Source organism: Pipistrellus hanaki, assembly GCF_964339955.1.
Source record: "Pipistrellus hanaki genome assembly, chromosome: 9".
NCBI classification, from domain to species: Eukaryota; Metazoa; Chordata; class Mammalia; order Chiroptera; family Vespertilionidae; genus Pipistrellus; species Pipistrellus hanaki.
In genome coordinates, this window is record NC_140511.1 from 41,671,709 (window position 1) to 41,694,880 (window position 23,172).

The window sequence follows — 23,172 nt, forward strand, 5'->3', positions numbered from 1 at the left end:
CTGGTTCTGGGAGGGATGGGTGTGTCTGGGCTGCCCTTTGGGTGGGGCGGGGGGCGGTCTCCTGTGGGAGCCCCCAGGGGACCCTGGCCATTGCCTGGAGCTAACCATCCCCAACTCAGGGGCGCCTAGGAGGTGAGGGCGCTGCCCCCCGGACTCACCCGCCTCGTCTCCCTCTCCCTCCCCAGTGCGCCAGTATGCAGACATCTGCCTTTTCAACACAGCCCAGTACAAGTGCCCCGTGGCCCTGGAGGAGGCCGAGTAAGTGAGCAGGAGGCCCGCCTCGGGCACATGGGACTGGGTGGGGGAGAGAAACCCTGGGTCCACTCACAGGGCCAGAGGCCTCGGGCAGGGCGCTGGGCCTCGGACAGATGAACCTGAGCAGCCTTTAGAAAACATCCACTCGACTTAGCTGCAAGAACATGTATGCTACCGTCAAGTATGCACTCACACTTAGAATGACAGCCCAGCGGGGGTGGCTCAGTGGCTGAGCATCGACCTATGAACCAGGGGCTTCCCGGTCAGGGCACAGGCCCGGGTTGTGGGCTCCTGGGATGTGCAGGAGGCAGCCAATCAGTGATTTTCTCCCATCATTGATGTTTCTATATCTATCTCTCCCTTTCCTTTCCTCTCTGAAATCAATATAAAAAATAAAAATAAAAAATAACTAGAACAACAAAATAAGAGCTAACGACTATAAGGAAACTGCGGTCATAATGATACTGTGCCTGAAACCTACGTGGAAGCGAGCTACTTGTTCTGAGCTTCCTGGCAGCCGGAGCAAAGAGGGGAAGGCGCGCGGTACCCGGCGTTTCTAGTCTGGCGAAGGAACAGCCCCGCCCCCTGGGTAGCAGGGGCTGTGTGGGAGGGTAGAGAGTAATTAATTTTCGAGAATCTAGGTTTGAGGAGCGCTATGATGACTGAGCGTGGGGCTTTGTTCCAAGCTTGCTAGCAGCGAAGGAGAGAAGGAAGATCTCAAGTGAGACATTCCTTCTCGTCTGGAAGGAGTAGATGCTCCTGTTGGAAGACGTGTTGTTTTTGCTCCTGACCCTGCGTGTACATGTCTGAGTCGTTGCATTTCATTTCATTTGTCCTATGTGTGTGGGTTTATTTACATGGAATAGCCATCAGTATGTTTGCAACTAAAAAAAAACACAACAGAAAAACATTAAAAAAATGTCACTCTGTGGTCTCGGCGATGTCCGGGCCGGGCTGGGGCTGGCTCCGGGGCCGTTTCGACACCTGCCTCCCTTCTTCCCAGCGACACGGTGGCGCCCAGCTCCACGTTCTGCAAGGTCTACACGCTGACCCCCTTCCTGGCCAACAACCGAGAGAAGCGGGGCCTCGCCCTGGACGGGAAGCTCAAGCACGAAGACACGAACCTGGCCTCCAGCACCCTGTGAGGACCCGCCGCCCCGGCTCCCTCCGGGCTCTCCGATGCTCACCCTGTGCACCCCCTCCTCTCCCCGTCCGCACCCGCCTTGGCCTCACCAGTGCCGGCACACGCCTGGGTCCATAGCCTCCTCCCAAGCGAGGTCCAGGGACCGTCCTCAGGAGCTTAAGTGGCCAGAGAAGCTGTCCCTTTGCACGGCCCCCCTCTCCCGATCCAGGAATGACCCAGAGACAGATGGGCCCAGACCAAGGCTGCGCTCCTGCTTGTGGGGAGCATCCTGGAGAGGCTTCCTGTGAGGGACAAGCCCTAACCTGGTGCCTGCAGTCAGACGGGTTGTCCCTGAGGCATCCTGAGGAGCCAGTGAGGGCGGAGCTCCTGGGAGGCCCCACAGGAGAGGGCCAATCAGGAGGGGCTGGGAGGGCTGGAGGGAGGAGGGCCGGTGGATGGTCCTCAAAGGCAGGGATTCCCTGCCCCACGGTCATTCCCCCCCAAGCCCCCGCCCGGAAGGCAGCGCCCACCGTCCCCGCACATCGCTCTGCCTGCTCCTGGCGGCCGAGGGCCCGGGAGAGGGACAGGAGGCTTCTCCCCCGCGCCCCGGCCCGTCTCGCCCGCCCAGGGGTCTCCACGAACCCGCGTCCTGTGTCGCCTTGCAGGTTGAGGGAAGGCGCCAACAGAGAGATCCTGGGCATCATCGTGTCCTACAAAGTGAAAGTGAAGCTGGTGGTGTCTCGGGGCGGGTGAGTGCTCCGGTCCCGCCGGCCCCTCCCTCGGCCTGCAGGGGGCGTGCCCTGCCCGCCTGCAGCCCGCCGCCCCGTCCTGCCTGCTGGCTGGACTTCGCAGCTGCATCCGCTGTGAGGGCCAACCGAGCTCCAGGGCTTCCCGCTCCCTCTCTCTCTCCTTCCTCCCTCCTCCCCGTCTCCCTCCCCTGCCCCCTGACCCGCTCTTGCTTCAGAGGCCTTCAGCCCCTTCCTTGCCCCTCCTATCTATCCCTCCTTCTCCTCCCCCCTCCTCTTCCCTAGCCCCCCCATCCTGGCTCATGGGTGGGGGGGGGGGAGTTCGTCATGCTGTGGGTGTCCAGGGGGTTCGGTGCCTCGCACCCTACCTGAGGGTGCAGCACCCACCCCCGCTCATGCCCATGCTGATCGGCTGGGGAGATGGCTAAAGGGGCCGGGACTCCCACAGCTGGGTTGGGGGGTGTTCTGGCGTTCCCATTTTACAGACGGAGAAACAGGAAGCGCAAACAGTCCCCCAAACACGTCCTGCAGTCTCCCCGCCTCCTCTCAGGTCGTGGGGGTGGGAGGGGGTGGGGCCGTGGCCGTGGGCCAGGCGTGTTCCCTGCCCTGGGGCACAGTCTGGGGCCGGGGGCGCTCAGAGAGAACTACCTTCTCCCCCATATTGGACCCACGTGTGGTTCTGGACCTGGGTTTCTGATTTGGATTTAGAGAGTCGTCACAGGGATATTTTTCTAATTCTCGCGTTTCTACAAAAAAAGGGTGGGAAGCGAACAACATTCGATGTCCATCCCCTTTATCATGAGAATAATGCCTATTGCAGTGGCGGCGGGTAACACTGATTGCAAATTATAGGACCTCTCAGAATCGCAAACCCAGGCCCCGCGTCCGGTAGCTCTGGCAGGACCCAGGCTGCCTCGAGCTGCTTCCTGGAGAAATCCTGGGTGGCGAATCCCAAACGCTGCCCTCGCTAGAGAGGCCTCCCAGGAGGGGCCGCTCTGGGTTCATGTTCATGTTCATGTCTCCGCTGCAGACCTGGGTCCCGGGGCTCAGCGGGGCCTGTGGGGGTGTGTGGCTGAGCCTGACCAGATCTCGGCCCCCTGGGGAAGGGTGACTGCCTCCCGTGTGTCCCCAAAAGAGCAGCCACAGCCCCGCGGGGGTGGGTGGGCGTGAGCCCCAGGGCGGCAGAGGTGGTGAATGAACATGCTTTCTGTTTTCTTCCTCCTCACTCTCTCCTGACCACTCCTCCCGCCTCCTCTGGCCCACCCAGCCTGTTGGGAGACCTTGCGTCCAGGTAAAGTCCCTCCCTCGGACCTGACTGACCCCCTTTTTGAGCTGCAGGGCCCACGGTTGGAAGGGACCGTATCGGTCACTTTCAGCTGCCAGGCTGGGGCATGAGTCCGGGGGCTGCAGTCCTTCCTCTGAAAGCCTCAGGCTGCCCTTGCCTTAGGCCCAGGTGACAGGGACCTCTGCAGACAGCTGCACGGCCGGCTTCGCCGATGCAGGGAGCAGCCCCCTGTGAGTCTGCATTATAGAATGAGAAGGTGAAGGTCTGGATGCTCCCAGCTGTGTCCCCGAAGGAAGGCTGCTGGCTTGGTCTTCCACCAGCTTCCATTCTGAGATCTCCAAAGTGCACCTGGAAAAGCAGTCCCCATTTGGAAGCAAAATAGAGGAGAGAAAAAAGCCAAATTGTTTATTTATTTATTTGTTTGTTTCTATTTAAAAAAAATATTTTTTATTGATTTCAGAGAGGAAGGAAGAGGGAGAGGGAGAGAGAGAGAGAAACATCAATGATGAGAGAGAATCATTGATTGGCTGCCCCCTGCACGCCCCACACTGGGGATCGAGCCCCACACTGGGGCATGAGAGCCACATGAAACCGCCATGTTCTTACTGAGGGGAAGCCATGGTTTGCACAGGCACACGTTTCCGTGTCCAATGGACCCTTGTACCCGCACCACCTCCTGGAAGTTCTAGTGGTTCTAGAACATGGGTGCAGCTGTCCCCGTTTTCCAGAGGAGCTCAGTGAGGCTTAAAGACGTAAAGTGCTGCCCACTGAGTGGCGGGGCTGGTGGAGCAGACCTTTCTGTCCCCTCCGTCTCCCTGTCCCTTCTCCCTCCTAGCAGGGCCCTGGGCAGCAAGGTCAGTGAGGTGAGGAGGAGCCTGGCAGCACTCACAGTTGGCAGGGCCTCCTATGTGACCCCACGCCCCCCTACCCCCAGCTCAAGTGAGAGGAGGAGCCTCGGGGCTGCTTTTCTGAGTCAGAGGAGAAAGTGGGTGGAAATCACCTCCGTTCTGAGCTGGGCTCCTCAGTGGTTAAGGCTGTGAATCAGGGTGTCAGAAGCCTGCCTATCACTTCCCGTTAATGGCTGTGTGCCCTTGGGGAAGACACTTTCACTCCTGGTGCCTCAGTTTCCCAATCTGCCCATTGGGTGCAGGAATAGCACGGTTGTGAAGATTAGAGTTGCTATAGCGCAGTGGTCAGCAAACTTGTTAGTCAACAGAGCCAAATACCAACAGTACAACGATTGAAATTTCTTCGGAGATCCAAATTTTTTAAACTTAAACTTCTTCTAACGCCACTTCTTCAAAACAGACTCTCTCAGGCCGTGGTATTTTGTGGAAGAACCACACTCAAGGGGCCAGAAGGCCGAGCATGTGGCTCGTGAGCCGCAGTTTGCCGACCACGGCTCTAGGGTGGTCCTTGGCAGAGTCAGCGTCATGTTAGTGTCTGGTCTTGTTACGATCCTGTTTGTCAGAAGTGCTGGCTGGTGGCAGCACCTCCTCTGCTCCTCCCCAGGGCCCCCCTCCATCCTGCTGGGCTTTAAGCCTCCAGGCATGATGCGATGGCCCCAGGGCCGGGCTTCCACCAACCTGAATGGGGTTGAACTGGCCTCAGCTGTGCATCATCCAGACGGCAGGGGCGAGGGCCACCTGAGCACGTTCAGTGGCGCCTCCTGGAGATGCTGGGAGATGGGACGGAGTGAGGGTCAGGGGGGCTCCAACCACAGGACGTTGGGGAGGGCGGTGTCCAGATGGCGGTGGGGATTTGAGGTTGGCAGGCCCCCCTGCCGCCTCTGGAACCACCAGGGACCAAGAGGCACACACCGTCCTGAGCCACGCTCCTCCCACCCCCGTGTCTCCTCCCAGCTCGTGGGAGTCCAGGGATCCCTCTCAGAGAACCAGGGTCTGAGGCGGGATTCCCCACCTCTCCGCCCAGAGCTGCCTCTTCTGACCAGGAAACCCTCCCCGGTCCTCCAACTGACAGGGCGCTGGGTCTCACAACCAAAGCCTGGGCTCGAGGCTCACCGGGTCTGGGTCTCTGTTTCAGTGACGTGGCCGTGGAACTGCCCTTCACCCTGATGCATCCCAAGCCCAAAGAGGAGCCCCCACTACGGGAAGGTGAGCAGAGTCTGTGGGTCACCGGGGTGGGGGTTTCCAGAGAGCCGACCCCTTTCTCCATCAGCTGCTATGTTTTCCCATCACCCAACTTCCCTCTGGGTCAGCCTCTAGCTCAGGGTCACCCCTCTTCCCCAGCTCCCCAGGATCTTGTGCGAGGCCCACACTCCTATTGACGTTTAACTCCCTAGGAGACAGGGAGGTCTGGCTCTGCTCCCTATGGGCGGGGGGTGGGGTGAGGGGAAGCTGGAAGTAGACGGGGCCCACTGGCCATGCCTGGAACCCTTCTCTTGCAGCCAGATGTGGGAAAGGGGGCTCCGTGGGTAAGGTGGCCCCTGGACACCATTCCCACAGATTTCCTGAGAGATTCCAGGTTGGCCATACTTCACGGAGACTCAGTCAAAGAGACGTTACATACTATGTTCCACAAAGAAAGAAAAATGTTCCCACAATTAGACGATGCAATGCTGTTGGTTATAAAAACACCCAAGTTCAGGGTTGGGGAAATGTGAAAAAAAAAAAACGGTTGTGTTAGAGTAGGTGAAAGAGAGGCCTGGCAGACAGGGATCTACGTCACAGTGGAAATGAGCCCACAGGAGCGGGGGCAGAGGCTCTTCCTACTCCTGGGGCTGCAGGGGCCTCTGGGGCCCTCCCGGAGCCTCTCATCGCCTTTAGGAAGCTCTGGGGTATTTCTGAGACCAGGGACCAGCCCTCCCTCCCACTCCCTTCTTCCGTTATCCTCCTCATCTTAGCTGGCTGTTCTGGGCGGGGTCCTGTGTCCCATACCCCTCACACTAACCCGTGGGTGCCTGCCCATCTGTGTTTAGTTCCAGAGAGCGAGACGCCCGTGGATACCAACCTCATAGAACTTGACACAAAGTAAGCCAAACCTCGCCTGCAGATGTCAGGAGATGTCAGGAGCGGAGGTTGGGTGGTGTGTGGGGCAGCAGGGTCATTTGCATAGATGCTTATTAACCCCTGGGGAGCAGCTGGGCTAACCTTGTCTGCGGAGAGCCGCCTCTGCTGCCTCTTGAGCAAGCCGCTTGCCTGCATGTGACTTGAAGGACCCTCTGTGCCTGCTTCCCTTCCTCCTGCCTCTGTGGGGTTTGTCTTCTCCCCTCATCCTTGGCACGTCCATCCGTCTCCGTCTGTCCACGGCACCTGCTTGGCTCACACACGGCTGGTTCATGGCCCTGGGCGGGGGCTCTCATGTCCCACCAGGGCCCAACCAGAGAAATCAGGCTGTGAGATGGGGAAGGTTCTTATTGCTCCTGACTCCTGAGGAGGACTGATGTGGATTTCCCTGCGGCCAGAGGCTGCCGGCTCACCTCACCGGACAGTTGCCAGAGGGGGAGGACCTGGGCCAAAATCATGAACCACGTCCAGGGCAAACCAGCTCTGTCGTTCCAGCTCCAAATCCACGCTTCCCTTGTCTCCCAGGAGATATCTGGGATGTGAGATTTCAAGTCACCCTAGGTCCTAGGGCTTAGGAGGACACCCCACACCGCTGGCTGGATTCTGGGGGACAGAGGACTCGGGTGGGCCCAAGTGGACCTGTTTCATAGTAGAAGGGAACTCGTTGTGCTTGAAAGCAGTGCTTGGTCCTGAAAACCCACTCAGGCACCCCCTTGCCCCACCCACCCTTCCTCTGCTCCCCTGTTTAGATTTTGTACCCCCAAACCCTTCCTCTCCAAGGCCCCTCGGGTAGAACGTGAGCCGGCACTTTCCTGGAGAAAGGGCCATCCCGGTTTTTCTCCCAGGAAGTCACCTGTTCCTTCCTGTGCAGAAACCGAAAAGCTTCCCGAGGGAGTCCTTTAGGGGAGTGGCGGGGGGGTCCCCTGGGCCTGTTCTGGGGAGCCCAGAGTGTGCTGTGGACCTGCTGGTGGCCTGGCCTCTCACAGTACGAATGGGTTCTTCCTCCGCCCCTAGCCCGGCTACACCCGCCCCACCCCCAGCGCCTCAAGAACCAGGTCACTTTCCAGCCCGTAGGCGTGAGAGGCACACGTACGCCTTCCTCTGCTGTTTCCACAACTGGCTGGAGGCCAGATGTGACCGGTGTGTCAGCCTGGCAGGCCTTTGTGTCCAGGGTCAGCCCACCCCCGCAGTGTCAGTCCCATCGGCGTGCTGGCCCTCTGAGGACGCCCGCTCTCCCTGCCCTGCAAACACCTCCCCGTTCTCCTTGTCTTTCCCTCCAGCGACGACGACATTGTGTTTGAGGACTTCGCCCGGCAGAGACTGAAGGGCTTGAAGGACGACAAGGAAGAGGACGAGGATGGTACCGGCTCTCCGCAGCTCAACGACAGATAGACCGGGGCCGGCCCCGCGGGCAGCTCCAGGCCCGCCCTCTGCACTAGGCTGCTTCCTCGTCTTCTTCCTGTCCTGGTGCCCGCTCCCCTCTGTTCTTCCAGTCTCCGCCAGGGGCCCAGTGGTCTTCCAGGTTGTGGTGGTGAACCTCTGGCCTCAGCACCGGCCCCGCATCACCACTCCAACGGGGCCGCGTGCACCACCATAACCCAGTCACTGCAGTCACCTCTCCGTCCTCTTTCTGCTGACCCCCAGAGAGGCCGCCGTGGCTCCGGCCTTGGGATTTGACTTGGGATGGGGAGCAGGGGGGGAGCGATAGGGCACAGGACTTGGAAGGGTGGGGCTGAGGGGTCCAGATGTGTGAGGGAAGGAATGCCCACAGCCCCAGGTGGTGAACACAGCCTGGCAGCTAAAAGACGGCCATGGTGAAGGCCACGCCCTCTTCTGGCCAGGAGGACAGACTGTGGATAGATTCTCAATGCCTTTTGGCAGTCCTGACCCACGAAACACCTCCCCGCTCCTACCCCTGTCCCTCTGTGTCTGGCAGTGACATTGGTGTAGACCCCAGGCGTGGACAAGAGCAACTGGACTGACTCTCGTACCAGCAGTCAGAGAGTGTAAGGCAAGCTGTAGTCTCTTTCAGTATCGTCAGGCTATAACCTCCTAGCTACCCTGTATCTTCTGTGTGTGTCCTGCCTATAAATATGCACATAGAGAGAGAAAAGGAGGGGTCTTCAGAAATGTACCCCCCGCCCCTCCTCCAGACAGAGTGAGCCGAAGCTACAGAGAGGTTTCCGGAAGGGTGGCTCTGAGAGATGGGGGCAGGGGCGGAAAGGTGGGCATCTGTCCTGTCTCCTTTCTTTGTGGACTTGTGGTTGGCGATGCTGTGGGAAGAAAGCCTGGGAGTCTAAAGGGGTCTGGAGACATCGGTGTCCTCCTGCCTCCACCTTGCAGTTCTCCAGGGCTGGGCTGGGCTGGTCCTGTAGGCTGGGAGGCAGCACCTATGGCCACCACACCCACAGGCAAAAGGGGTCCTTCCCCTGAAGGTGGCAGGGTCCATCGGGGTGCCCTCAACTAAAAGGGAGGGGACTGCTGCCTAGCAAGGAACCTTTTGTTTCCTTGGGGAGTTGAATCCTCCCCCTCCCCGCCCCCGCTCCCCCAGTGTCATGGGGACCCAGCACCCATTGGCTGGTGTGATTGGGACCTGGGATGTTTCCAGGGCAACGGGACAGGCAGATGAGGTGTTCAGAGGTCTCTGTTGTCTGGCCTTTGCTGCTCCCTTACTGTGTGACCTTGGGCAAGTTCCTTTCCCTTTTCTGGACCTCAGTTCTTCACCTGGAAAACCAAGGGGTTTGACCAATGATCACAGGGTCCTCCCAGCCCTGGCCTCCTAAGAATGTGTGAACCGTGACGTTTCTGGTTTGGTGGGTGGAGCCAGAGCCTCTGACCCTATTCTGGCTCCTCCTGCGGGGACTCATTAGGCCCCTGAGGTGGCAGGATCTTGGAGAGCTCCCACTTCCCCACCCCAGGCCTGGGATGGAGGGCCCTTCCTGGGCCTCTGGAGGTTGCCTGATGTCAAGGTGTGGCCTTAGCTCTCATGTGCTGCTCGGCCCTGGGGCCTGATGATTACAAAAGGATGGAGCTTGTATTTGCTAAGACTTGGGGGTGGGGGGTTGGGTGGGAGGGAGGAGTGCTTGTGATAGGACCTCCAGTAACTTAGAGCCCCTGAGAATGCCGATACCTGAGGTTTACCTTAAACCCAAGCAACTATATTGATTTGTGGAGCAAGAGGCTCTCTCCTCAACCCCCGCTTCCTTCTATTTTTATCCCATACCTGTCTGAAAGGAGACAGCAAAATTTTATTGTATAAGTTAAATCTCTCAATCCTTTTCAATCCATTGCCTGTTGGGGTGGCCTGGGCAACCATTTACCATGATGAGATTACCCAGTTCCCATGCTTGACACTGTCCTAGCCCTTCTCTTCTGAATCTCCTGAAGATTCAACCCTGGCGACCCCTACCCAGGTGAGAATGCAGTCAGCTCAGGACAGTCACACCCCGCTGGCCAGACCTTGGGTCCCAGCTGCAGGCGCCTCAGGCACTGAGCCCCTGCCAGAGCTCGCCGGGCTGTGTGCGCTTCCCCGGGCAGCTGTAGAGCTGGGGAGATGCTGGAACAGCACACCACAAGCATGTGGTCTCCAGAGTCTTCCTCCGGAATCTTTGGAGCTGGCATAAGACCCTTGAGGATTTGGGATAATCACGCCAACACCCCTTCTCCTCCATCTCTAACCTGTGTGCACAAAGGACCTGAGCTTCTACCCCAACATCTCACTCACCCTTTTGTGTTCATCCCAGTGTTTGCCTGAAATTTCTCCAGCTGCAGAAAGCATCGTAGGCCCAGTTAGCCTTTCCCTCTTGGGGTGCAGGGCTGCAGCAGGGCAGTGGTCAAGTTCATTGGAAGTGGTCTTAAGCATCCCTGGCTGGTACCTTTGTTGCCCTGTGCCGAGCACTGGAGATCCAGTCCTCAGGGAGCTCATGGTCCGGGGAAAGTCATGGGGGAGGAATTGGCCGTTTTATTCAGAGCTCCATGGCTGCTGCTAGTCCATTTAGTGCCTTGATGTGAATTAGACATGGCGCCCCCTCCAGGTGGCCTCCACCCACGTTAGCATGGACAGCTTTATGAATGGTCCACAGGCGGGAGGTTAGCCCTACGTGCCCCTGAGCTGGTGCCCACCTGCAGAGTCCTATGCTACAGCTCAGAGGATATTGTCAATGACTGGGGTTGGGGCACCTTTGTCCCTCTCGGGCTTGGTATCACCCACATCTTCCATCTCTCGGACCCCACAGAGGCCAGGAAGCCTTGGCGCTTGTCCCAGGTTGTTGAGAACCCCAAGCTCCAATCCCCAAATCAGTGATCCACCGAAGAACCCAAGGGGAGGTGGAATAGAAATTGCCTGTCCCTTCCCTCAAAGTACAATGTCCCCTCCAGGGTCAAACAGGATGTCCAATGCTTCTTGACGATACCCGGGGAGGCATTTTGGCTCAGGGAAAACCCAGGCCTCGGACCCTGAGAGCTGAGCCCAGCTGTCCTGTCCCCAGTAGTCTCAGCCAAGGCTGCTTCTCTCCTGCCAGTGACTGGTGACTGGACATTCTCTCCCTCTCCCGGAAGAAGGCGCTAGGCCCCACTCTTGAACTCTTATAGGGTCTCATGGACACAGGCTTGTACCTGTTCTCACATGTTTCTTTTTAAAGCCAACAAGGACCAAAACAGACTCCCTCCACCATCGTGCATGAGCCTACATCGGGCCCGCACCTTGGCCCAGGCAGTCCCATCCCTCTGTCCTCCCTCCAGGACTGAACTGGCCCACCTGTTGGGGCAGGATTCTCACCTCTGACACTCCCCTGCAGGGTCACTGCCCAGTGGCTTCAAAGAGAGGTCTCTTGAAGGGGGAGCATCCCCCCCCCGCATCGCTCTCTCCCAACTCTTCACCCTGAAAGGGAAGTCAAAGCACAGGCCCCCAGGACCCATGATCTGTAGACATGCTGACACAGGGGTTTTCAAACCAGGTGCCGTGGAACCCCTGGTGTTCCACAGAGATTTGCCAGGCACTGCTAAAGTGGGAAGGGAGGGGTGGAGGCGTAGGATAGGTCTCCAGCCCTCCGCCATTACCACTTCCACCAGAACAACTCTGCTTTTATCTGACTTGCCTACTGAGGTTTCACCTTCAAATTTTCTTTTGGAAAAAAAAAAAAAAAATTCTCCAAACCACCATTCGGAGGTTTGATCTTCGACCAGCAAGCACAGGTTCTGCTCTTGCTCTTCATGTAGGAATGGCTCTAGCGTTCCCGTGCAGACTTGTATTGGAACTGGGTCACACACCCAGGCCCGAGCATTTGCCGATTCTCTCTCTCTCTCTCTCTCTCTCTCTCTCTCTCTCTCTCTCTCTCTCTCTCTCTCTCTCTCACACACACACACACACACACACACACACACACACATGTACCCATTTGATGATTTTGTAGCCCCCCCACCCTGTGGCTGGGGCTTAGATTTCATTGGGGCCGAGCCTGGTGCGCAGTGCGGGTGGGTCCTGACCCTGCTATTGGCTCCTGCAGCATCGGGGAGTGTGGAGCAAGGAAACAGGCCCAGCCGTCACCCCAGTATGATACCAGCTCTCCTGGCCCAGGCACGGGGGATGACAGAAGGGACAGGGTGATGGGAGGAGAAACTGGAGTCAGGGTCCTCTTTACACATAGCCAGGTAGATGCAAGCCCGGGTTTCCTAAAAAAAAAAAATGCTGGGACAGGACTTGATAGCAAAATCTCTCCTGTGAGGGCAGGATCTGTCCAGAGACCTTTCAGGCAGCAAGTCACCCTTGAGCAATTCTAATTTATGGGCAATGGGGTGTGTGGGCCGCAGGAGGGTGCCTGGAGAGAGGCTGGCCCCTACCTGCAGGCTCCCAAACCCTCTCCCTGCCAGCCGGTCCCTTTCCCCAGGCCCCTCATCAGGGCTGAGAGTGGGCACTTTGGTGAGACCTAGAGCAGCCCTTGGCACAGAATCCTGTCTGCCCCTGCCCAGGGCATTCTGGGTGGACGTGTGAGGCCTAGGGCACTGCCACCCAGGCGGTGCTCCACGATCAGCTGAGTGTGTTCTTGGGACCCACCGACCTCAGTTTCTCCTTGTGTAGCATGAGGCTAGCGCAAAGGCTCTGCCCACCTCAAAGGAATTACAGAAAGTCTCACAGGAGGGACGGGAGGTGGCATCACCTGAGAAGTGGGAGCCTCATGAGCTCAGGGTGCGATGGGTCTGTGCCACAGATCAGCAGAGCCCTCGGGGGAACGCGTGCAGGATCCCAGACTCACTGGAACGTCTGCTCGGTGCTGAGGGCCAGCCACAGACACGGGGGTGGGGGTGGGGAGCTCTTCCCACTCAATGGGGCCAGTGCTCCGCCTGACACAGTGGCTCTGGGAGGGTCCTGGGTGCCGGGAGTGACGCGACTGGGACAGGTCCCCAGGTTTGTAGCCCTTCTTTCTGTGACTGATTCTTTTGTGACACCCTCACTCCTGGGCCGCCTGCCAGGTTTATTTGTTGTACCTGTGGCATTCCTTATTACGTCAGATAAGTTATTAAAGTTTATTCAACTCTTAACAGGACAATGAACAAAAGAACCATAAATAGGAGACCATTAAAGCTCTTTTGTGACAGGTGCTGGCTGTGCCTTTATTTCTGCCTCATAAGCAGGACAGAGACCATCACACGCCGACCTGTGTCCTGAGCTGGTGGGAAAGGCTTGTGGCTGGGCCAGGCGTTTTCCTCTTCCCCTGGCTGTGGTCCCAACTCCAACCTGGTTCCTGCACCCCTTCTGGGGTCAGTCAGGAAGTTTTCTCCTCCCCCTCTGCCATTTACCAGCCTCATGGCCTTGAGGACGTTGCCAAAACTCTGACCCCTCTCAGGCACCCCTGCGTCCCATTACCCCCAGTTTGCTCCTGGCGTGAAGCCGTCCCCTCCTCTCGTGGGCACCGCTGACCACTTCAGCTGGGGTCTTGCTCAGTCCCAGCCCTGATTCTTGTTCGGTTTCCATCTCCTGCTCTTCTGGGTCTTCATGAAGTCACTTCAGTTTCTCACCACTCACCCGGTCTGCCTGTTCCAGAAGGACCCCTGGGAGGAGTGGGATATAGGTGCGAAAGAGTCTGCATGATCATCTGCTGTATTACCACAAAAGGAAGAGGCTGATGAATACAAGACGACATTCTTAGAAAATGGATTACAGATGAACAGCGAAATCTTACATTCCTGTAAAATAATGTGCAACTTCGATCAAGGCCTTGCCCTCAGGGTTGGCCAGAAGGTGGTCTGTTTCCTGACGTTCCCTCTCAGCCAGAGAAGGGCAGCAGGGATACTGACCTGTGAATCAGGAGTCCTGAGCTAGAGTTTCCTTCCTGCCCTCCCACACGGACTGTCCGTCTGAGTCCCGGTAAACCAAGCCTATGCCGGCATTTCAGTAGCAGGAATTTAATAGAAGAAGCTGGCTATAAAAATGACGCAGGAGTTGAAAAGGTCAAAGGGATGTGAGGCCACCCTGAGACCAGGTAAATGAGAAACCACAACCACTTGGGTGGAAGGCTGGGGAGAGGAGGCGGCATCCTGGAGCTGAGGCACCAGGGCAGCTCAGCGGGGACATCGGGGGAAGGGGATCTGAGGAATTCAGACCACAAAAGAAACACAGCTACTGCTGCCTGGAGCAGAGAGAGTGGGAGAAACACTCTGGCTTCTCCTCCTCCTGCCCTCCAGTGTCATGTGTGTGCCTCCTATTGGTGTAATCGCATGAAAGCTGATTGTCCAGGAATCTTTGGAAATGTGGTCTGTAATGGTCAGTGCCCTGCATGCAATACAGAACAGAAGGTCCGGGGATTAGATTGGAGACCACATCAGCAAGTCATGAGCTCTTCCTTACTCTTCTCATCCAGAGAACAGGAATAATCCCATTGGTCTGGGTATCACACGGTAGGAGTGCCTTCACATCTAACCAGGACTCTAACCATGGGAGAAGGACTTATTTCCTCTTAGCTTTGAGCTTTTCTTCTGCTGTCACTGTCTTCTTGATGCTTTGGGACTTCGTTTATCTAGCTTTTTAAGACACTAGCAAATCAAAATAAACTGGGTAGGAGTTTCAAATTCTGGGCAAGAAGAGTAATTCCACTATAGTTTATGTCTCCTACTGATTATATAAAACTCTGGACAAAAGTAGAAAACAACTACCTACTGACTGAAAATTAAGAGCAGGAAGATGGTATTGAGGAGTCAAAATTTGGAGAAGTCATTTGTGTGGGCTAAATTTTCCTTTCTTTTCTCTTTTCTCTTGTGGATTTGTGCTGAAATTAGAACCACCACCAACAGAAAGTGAGATAGACTTAAGGCCTGACCTAAATTAGTTTATTGCCACTATAAACAACAACAAAATCAACATTCTATAAAGGATTATAATAGGACTGAGTCTATACAATGTCTAAGATACAATCTAAAATTGTTCAACATACAAAGAGCCAGAAAAATATGACCACTTCTCAAGGGGAATTAAATCAACATATGCCAACTCTTAGATGACTTAGATGCTGTGATTATTAGAAAAGCTTTTGAAGTAGCTATTATAACCAATTGATGTGTCTCATATTGATATTTCTCTCTGTTTCTACCCCTCCCTTCCACTCTAAGTATCAATGGAAAATATCCTTGGGCGAGGATTAACAACAAAAATACGTTTTCTGACAATAACAAAATTAAGTGAACTAGAAACAAATAACAGAAAAGTACCTGGGAAATTAAGAAACATATTTTTAAATGGGTCAGAGAGAAAATTAGGACAATTAGAAAATATTATGAACTAAATGAAAATGAAAACACAAATAACTAAATGTATGGGATGCAGATAAATTATTTCAATAGATGCAGAAATGGCATCTGACAAAATTCAATATTCATTAATTTTAAAAAGTCTAAACTTTCTTAATCTGATAACAGACATCTACAAAACACCCACAGCTAACACCATTCTTAATGGTGAAAGACCAAATGTTTCTCCTCCAAGGCAAGGATGATTGTTCTCAACACACATTTTAACATCCTCCTGAGGGTCCTAGCCAGTGCAAAGAGGCAAGAAAAAGATATGGATTATAAAGGAAGAAATAAAATGATCTCTATTCACAGGCAATGCGATTATTTACATATAAAAAAAGAGCTACTAGAACTAATTAGTGAGTTTACATAGGTTGCAGGATACATGATCAATATACAAAAATAATTATATTTCTCTACAGTAACATCAAACAACTGAAAATTGAAATTTAAAAAAAAGATAATTCCAATAAAAAGAAAATAGCATCAAAATAGAAATATTTAGGTATAGTAAATATAAAAATTATGGTCATAATCTCTATGCATATCTCTAAAGTACAAGATGTTGAGAAAAGAAATCAAAGATGACCTAAGCAAATTGAGACATGTACTGTGCTCATGGATTGGAAGATTCAATATTGTTAACATATCAATTCTTTCCAAACTGACTATGAATTCAATGCAATCCAAATCAAGATCTCTACAGGATTTATTTATTTATTTTTTGTAGAAATAGACACTCTGATTCTAAAATTTACATGAAAAGCTAAAGAAACTAGACTAGCCAAGCAATTTTATTTTAAATTTGTATTTTAAATTTATTTCAGAGAGGAAGGGAGAGGGAGAAAGAGATAGAAACACCAATGATGAGAGAGAATAATTGATCACTTCTGCATGCCCCCTACTGGTGACAGAGCCTGCAATCCAGGCAGGTGCCCTTGACCAGAATCAAATCCCAAACCCTTTAGTTTGCAGGCCAATGCTCTATCCACTGAGCCAAACTAGCTAGGGCTAAGCAATTTTTAAAAGGAAGAACAAAGTTTGAATTCTTCACTACTTGGTCTCAAGACTTACTATGAAGCTATAGTAATCAATAAAGTATAGTAGTCATGAAAGAATAGACACATACGTTGATGAAACTAAATCCAAAGTCCAGAAACAGACCTACACATATACTGTCAATTGATTTTCCAAAAAGGTACAAAGGGAATTCAATTGTTGTCTTTTCAATAAACTGTGCTTGGTGAAGAAGAACTGGAATGCTTGTGTGGTGGTGATGCAAAATGGTAGGAAACTTTCTTAAAAATTTATTTTTCAATTACAGATGACATATAATATTAGTTTCAGGTATACACATAATGATTCAACATTTATATACCTTATTAAGTGATAAACCTAGCGCCCATCTGGCACCATACATACTTACCACAATATTATTGACTATATTCTCTATGCTGTGGTACAGACACTGGAAAATAGTTTGGCAGTTTCTTATAAATTTGTACTGTAGAATTGTACAGGTAAGCCAATATAATTTTATTAACCAATATTACCCCAATAAATTCAACAACAAAAAATTAAAAGAAAACATACTATAAGACTTAGTAGTTCTACCCCCAAAATAAATGAAAAGTTACACTCCTGCTGAAGCCAATACAGCCCGTGGCAGGTGTGGCTCATTTGGCTGGAGTGTCCGTACACCAAAAGGATGATGCTCGAACCAACGAAGCCACTTTGCCAGGGTGGAACTGTTCTGTATCTTTTTAAAAAATATATATTTTATTGATTTTTTTACAGAGAGGAAGAGAGAGGGATAGAGAGTTAGAAACATCGATGAGAGAGAATCATTGATTAGCTGCCTCTTGCACAACCCCCACCGGGGATGTGCCCACAACCAAGAATCAAACCTGGGACCTTTTAGTTCGCAGGCCGACGCTCTATCCACTGAGCCAAACTGGTTTTGGCCTGTTCCGTATCTTGATTGCCCACATCTGTAAGCCAAAGAGAGTGGATTTTGCTCTATACAAATATGTATCTCAATAAAATAGCAAAAGGGGAGGGGGCAAAAAGAAACTAAACAATTTATAGCTCACCAACTGGGAACAGTGTTTACAGGGCATGTACCCTTTGCTGGGGATTAGGCTGGGCCTTGAAGACACAACCATAGATAAGACAATCCCTTCCTTCAAGGAGCTCACAGAGTCATAGGAAGATAAGGAACGACAACAAAGGCTTAGAGTTGTTGAGGGAGGGATGCTGGAGATGGGGCTGACATGAACTCTTGGCTTGCCATGGGAGCACTGAGGAGGGGTCCTCATGTTCAGGTGGGATGGGTAAGATTGGGAAGAAGACAGGCTTCCCAGCGGAGGGATTGCTGCTGCAACTGAGTTCTGAAGGACGAAGAGGAGGTGGGCAGGCGAGGAGAGGTCTGGACATACAGATAGAAGGGAAGGCACCTGGGAGGCAACCTGGGGCCCTCGGGGGATTGTTAGGACTTTTGTGTAAGTGCGATGAAGGGAACCAGAGGAGCCGGCAGGGGATAGGAGCAGACCGTGGCCATGGGGAGGGTGGTTACAGATAATCAGTCCAAAGGGCTTGGTTTTTGTCCAGAAGACAGTGGACCAGGTTTTAAGCAAGGCAGTAAAAGGGCTCAGATTCATGCATTTTTAGGATTACTCTGCTGCATTGTGAAGGATGGACTAAAGCAGGAGGCTAGAGGCAGCGGGACCAGAGGGGAACTGGGGTGGGAATCCAACTGAGACGTGTAGAGCCCAGGACCAGGTGGGGAAACAGAAGAAGGGCCAATTGGAGAGGCATTTGGGGGCAGAGTGGCCAGGACTTGCTTCCCATTCGATATTTGAACATTCAGTCGAGTGCCGTTTCTTCAGCCTACATGGATCCTTTCTTAGCTCCTTTCAAAGAAGGTTCCTTCCCATTCTTTAGGGCAAACCACCTTCTCAGGGGGTTCTGCCTGACCACCCCATTCAAAGGACACCCTCCACTCTCCCATCACTCTGTTTATTTATCTTCCAAGAAATGTATTGTGTATTTACTTGTTTACGTCTAAGCACATGGCTCTGGGTTCTAAGCCTCATGTGGCCTCTTACTAGAGGGCCTTGACAAGTTACGCATCTTTATGTGCGTTCGTTTCTTCATTTGTAGGGTGGAAATAATAATACCTACCTCATAGAACTGTCATAGGGCTAAAATGGATTAATACATCTTAAGTGCCTAGAACAATTCCTGGCACATAGTAAGCATGTACTTATTACTTATTACTGTTAGTATTTTATTGTCATTTTTCTTCAATACTTTGTCCTCAGCTTCTTCCCAGCGCCGTGCTTGGCACATAGGCATTTTTAAATTCTTGTTGAGTGGCCGAAACCGGTTTGGCTCAGTGGATAGAACGTCGGCCTGCAGACTGAAAGGTCCTGGGTTTGATTCCGGTCAAGGGCATGTACATTGGTTGAGGGCACATCCCCAGTGGGGGTGCAGGAGGCAGCTAATCAATGTTTCTCTCTCATCAATGTTTCTAGTTCTCTATTCCTCTCCCTTTCTCTCTGTAAAAAAATCAGTAAAATATATTTTAAAATTAAAAAAAAAAAAAGGTGGGCTGGGCGTACAGTGGCAGGAACCAGAGGGTGAGGTGCAAGAGGCAGCTGATCGATGTTTTTAACTCCCTATCCCTCTCTCTTCCTCTCTGTAAAAAAATCAATAAAATATATTTAAAAAAATAACTAAATACTTGTTGAGTGGATTGTGACTAAATGACAGGAGGAACTTCTCCACCTTAACCAGCAGATAGCGCATGGGACACAAAGGAAAGTGAAAAGGGGCTCGGCTACTACACCACGCGGCCAACAGATGTCGCTGCAGTTCCCTGGCGGCGAGGCACCTAGGCTGAGCCAGCGGTGCAAGTTGATCAGACAGGACTCTGGACGGGTATTCCAAAAGGAGGAGCCAGAAAGCTCTAATTGTATTAAAAAGCCAAAGTCAAGGAAGCAAAGGGTAAATGATGTCTCGCACGATTACATATTCTAAAGCTGCGTTTTCTTTCTGTGTTCTCACTGGATTGAGCAGCAGCAACACGGAGCTGGCCGTGCAGGCATCTTATGTAACGGAGACCTCGGTTCAACCAGGCGGGAGACGGTGGGAGTCAAAGGGAATGAGCATCTGCTATGCCGCAGAGGGAGGCCACACGCCCTGCATGGTGCTTCTCCCTTGTGCTGGGGATTTCTGTGGGCCAGGGACAGTGCTTACACATCTGGTCTGTGAGCCAGGACAGGGGACACGAAAGGGAGGGACCTGGGCCCCTGGGAGCCGCGTCTGGTCTGGGGTGGACAATGGGCCAGAAAACCAATCAGGACGAATACAGGGTGGGTTGAGCCCTAACTGGTTTGGCTCAGTGGATGGAGCGTTGGCCTGAAGAGTCCTGAGTTCGATTCCAGTCAAGGGCATGTACCTTGGTTGAGGGCACATCTCCAGTGGGGGATGTGCAGGAGGCAGCTGATCAATGTTTCTCTCTCATCAATGTTTCTAGTTCTCTATTCCTCTCCCTTTCTCTCTGTAAAAAATCAATAAAATATATTTAAAAATTAAAAAAAAAAAAAAAGGTGGGCAGGGCGTACAGTGGTAGGAACCAGAGGGTGAGGTAAGGAAAGCGGAGGGGACTGGAGCAGCCCTGATGCTCTCCGTGGGGGGAAGGCACCCCAGGTAGAGCGTACTGTGTAAGCAAAAGCACGGGGTTTGGAATACCGGCTCAGTTACTGAAACTGGAGTGGTTTGGGGTAGCTGGAGGATGGTGTTTAAGATGCTGTTTAGAGGCCCTGGTCGGTGTGGCTCGGTTGGTTGGGGGTCATCTCAGACACCAAAAGATTGTGGGTTCGATTCCTAGTCAGGACACGTGCCCGGATTGCAGACTCCATCCCCAGTAGGGGCGGGAGGGGGTACACAGGAGGCAGCTGGTTGACGTTTTGCTTTTGCACTGATGTTTCTCTTTCCCATTCCCTTTCTCTCTCTCTCTAAAAATCAATAAAAATATACTTTCAAAAAAAAAGATGCTGTTGGCCTGGCCACATGGCTCAGTGGTCGAGTGTCAACCCACGAACCAGGAAGTCCTGGTTAAATTCGCCATCAGGGCACATGCCCAGGTTGCAGCCTTGATCCCCAGTGTGGGGCGGGCAGGAGGAAGCCGATGAATGACTCATCATGGATGCTTCTACATCTCTCCCCTTCTCCCTCTCCCTTCCTCTCTGAAATCAATAAACACATATTTTTTTAAAAGATGCTGTTCAGTGTGGAGGCCAGGGTGAAGGGCAAGGAGTGCATTAGCTACATGGTGCTGGCAGACTAGCGAGGCTAGCAGCACCTTTTCTTTTCTCCTCCGGGTCTTTTAAAAAGTCACTGGGGTCCAGGGCCCACCAGCCTGGCACAGTCCTGGCTTATTCTCGTCCTCATGGAATTATTAACGGCGACCGCTTCCACCCTCCAAGGTTTCCTGGTATGGATGGCCACCTTCGTTAGGGACCCCCGTGTGCTCCCATCATCACAGTGACCCCATCTTTCCTGAGGGCAGGAGCAGGCTCTGGGCCACCGCAGCCGCTACTCAGGGAGACAAGAGGCTGAGGAAGCATGAGTCTTACGCCTGGGACCTCAGAGATTGGGGGTCCAGAACACACCCCTTTCTCCTCTCAGGGAGAGGCGGAGATGCCCTCCCATGAAGAGGTTTCTGCCCGCAGGAGGCTGACGCGGGTGGCTGAGGCCTGCTGGTAGCTGCGATGGAGGCTGAGGAGTCCTCCCAGCCCCTCCCTGTTTGCTTCCTTCTTCCTTCTCCAGGCCACCACCTCCTCGGGGCTGGCTGCAGGAGGCGGTGCCCACAGGGGTGTAGACACAGCGTTAGGAGGCGGGGCAGCCCTGGGTGGGAGAGTCAGAGCCCCAGGGAGCATCCTGGGCTCTGGCTCTGCGTTGCTCCCGCTGTCCTGTGTCCCCGGGAGCAGGGCTGCTGGGCTTCCTGGGCCTCAGTTTCCCCACCAGTACAAGGACAGGTTCGCTGAGGTGGTCTGCATGGCGCTGGCCAGCCCTGAGTAAATTGCCCTGGGGTGTCACTGAGAGAAGAAGGTGGGGCAGTGAGGGAGGGGGAAGGGTGGAGGAGGGGATTCTGAAGGAGCCAAGTGCATTACCCCAGGAATATTAACTGCCCCCGTCACTCCTCCCAGCCCGGAAAAGGCCATGCCCATAAATCAGGGCCATAAGTCTGCCAGGCAGAGATGTAATGAAGAAGGAGATGGACTCCAGGGAGGGCAGGCAGTGCCTCTGGAGGTCACCCGCCCAGCCCCGGGCTGGACAGAAGGAACATGGAGCCAGAGACGGGCAGGGATGTCCACGGTCCGTGCTGGCCCGGCCCAGGATGGCAGGAGCCGGCCCCGCTGTGCTCACTGCCGAATCCCCAGCAGCCAGCGCACAGGAAGATCTCCAGAGACGTTTCTGATTGAGTACCAAGGGACAGGGTGCAGACTGAATCCCCGCCCTCGGGACTCCAGCTGGGCCCTGGCTGGCTCCCACCCCAGACCTAAGGGGCGTGGAGGGGAACGGGGCCACGGAAATAAACCCCTCCCGGAGACGGCTCCCTTTGTTTGTGAAGGGAAATGTCACATTGCGCGCAGGGTCACAGAACTCTGGGGAGTCTGGCATGTTCCTCACAGTGCATAGCTGATTTGTGTCTGCCACATTTCTGACAACTAAAACGTCCGCCCTCCCTCTCCTGCTCTCTACCGTGCCTGCTCTCAGGGGCCATCCTGGATGGAATTTCCTCCTGCCATCTCCTGCCCACCTCAGGGAGCCAGCAGCATTCCGGGCATGTGATGGGCGGGGGGAGAGGGGGCCCACAGCTGGCCATTCAGTGGGGGCCCTGGCACCGACGAGAGAGGGTCTGAAGCAGGTGGGTGGCATCAGGGGGTCAGGCCAGGGCAGGTCCCTCCATCTCACCTTTCCCTATAAGGCATCTTCTGGGCTCCTCATCCCCTTGCCCACCTGCCTCCTGCAGGCACTGCTTAGTTCTGATTCCTCCCGATGCTTCCGGTGCCAAAGAGGAGGGGCAGAGGGAACCGGGAAGAGGCACCAGGTCGGTCTCCTGTCCCACATGCCTTTTTGGAAGGTGGAGATCCCTCTACTACCGCCCCGTGGAGAACGTGGGGGTGGCGGGTCCCTCGTACCCACATCCATCCTCCCAGCCATGAATGGTCCCCCAATTCTCAAACAAATTCTTCCTGCCTGCAGGCCTTTGCACAAGCCCTTTGCACAAGCGGACAGCTTCTGATTGTTCTCTGTTCTGCAAACTCCCACTCCTCCTTTCACACCCCATTCAAACGAGATTTCCTAGAAGTCTCCCTGGGCGGAGTCAGGGGTTCTTGCTCTGAGCATTCAGTGTCCTGGAACTTTTTTTCTCTAAGCCTCTGACTATGACTCCTCCCCAGGGTCGTTAGCTTGTCTGGACTGGCAGAGGCTGAGTGCATGGCTGGGTTTGCAGGGGAAGCAGGGCGGGGCCCCTGGGGACCTGTTGGTAGTCTCCTAAGACCAAAGGCCACGAACAGACCGCAAGCAGGTGGCAGCCTGGAGATGGCCTTCCACAGGCACGAAGGTTAAATATCAACTGGCACGCCATCAGTTAGGTTTTGACAACTATCGATCTGATTCTTCGCTTAGCAGCAGCTCCCGTGAGAAACTCTCCGAGATTCTTGCTGACAAGGAACCCACAGCGAAGAGTGCGCTTTGCTTGCCAGAACCTACTGCAGACGTTGGCTACATGACCAGAGGGCACGTCTTTGGAACCTCGGAGGTGACCCGTTGAAGGCAGTTCTTGAACCCTGTGAGAGACACCACCGCTTCTTTGTCCCGGAGGGTGGGCAGAGCACCCTTTGACGGTCATGGACAGATGGGAATGCTTCGAGGGAATGTAAT

At 53.8% G+C, this 23,172-nt stretch overlaps 1 protein-coding gene across 4 annotated transcripts in view; it reads left to right on the forward strand.

Moving 5' to 3' along the window:
• ARRB1 (arrestin beta 1) overlaps positions 1-13,031 on the forward strand; it is a 75,886-nt gene extending 62,855 nt beyond the window's left edge. For 2 of the 4 annotated variants that reach the window (XM_084893412.1, XM_084893410.1), the window contains exons 10-16: positions 186-258; positions 1,259-1,396; positions 2,044-2,127; positions 3,392-3,415; positions 5,453-5,523; positions 6,348-6,399; positions 7,716-13,031. In XM_084893412.1, the coding sequence (XP_084749538.1) occupies positions 186-258; positions 1,259-1,396; positions 2,044-2,127; positions 3,392-3,415; positions 5,453-5,523; positions 6,348-6,399; positions 7,716-7,827 (554 nt within the window). In that variant the 3' untranslated portion in view covers positions 7,828-13,031. The remainder of the gene's footprint in view (positions 1-185; positions 259-1,258; positions 1,397-2,043; positions 2,128-3,391; positions 3,416-5,452; positions 5,524-6,347; positions 6,400-7,715) is intronic. The other 2 variants (XM_084893413.1, XM_084893411.1) reach the window with 1 other exon arrangement.
• The last annotated feature ends 10,141 nt before the right edge of the window (positions 13,032-23,172 follow it).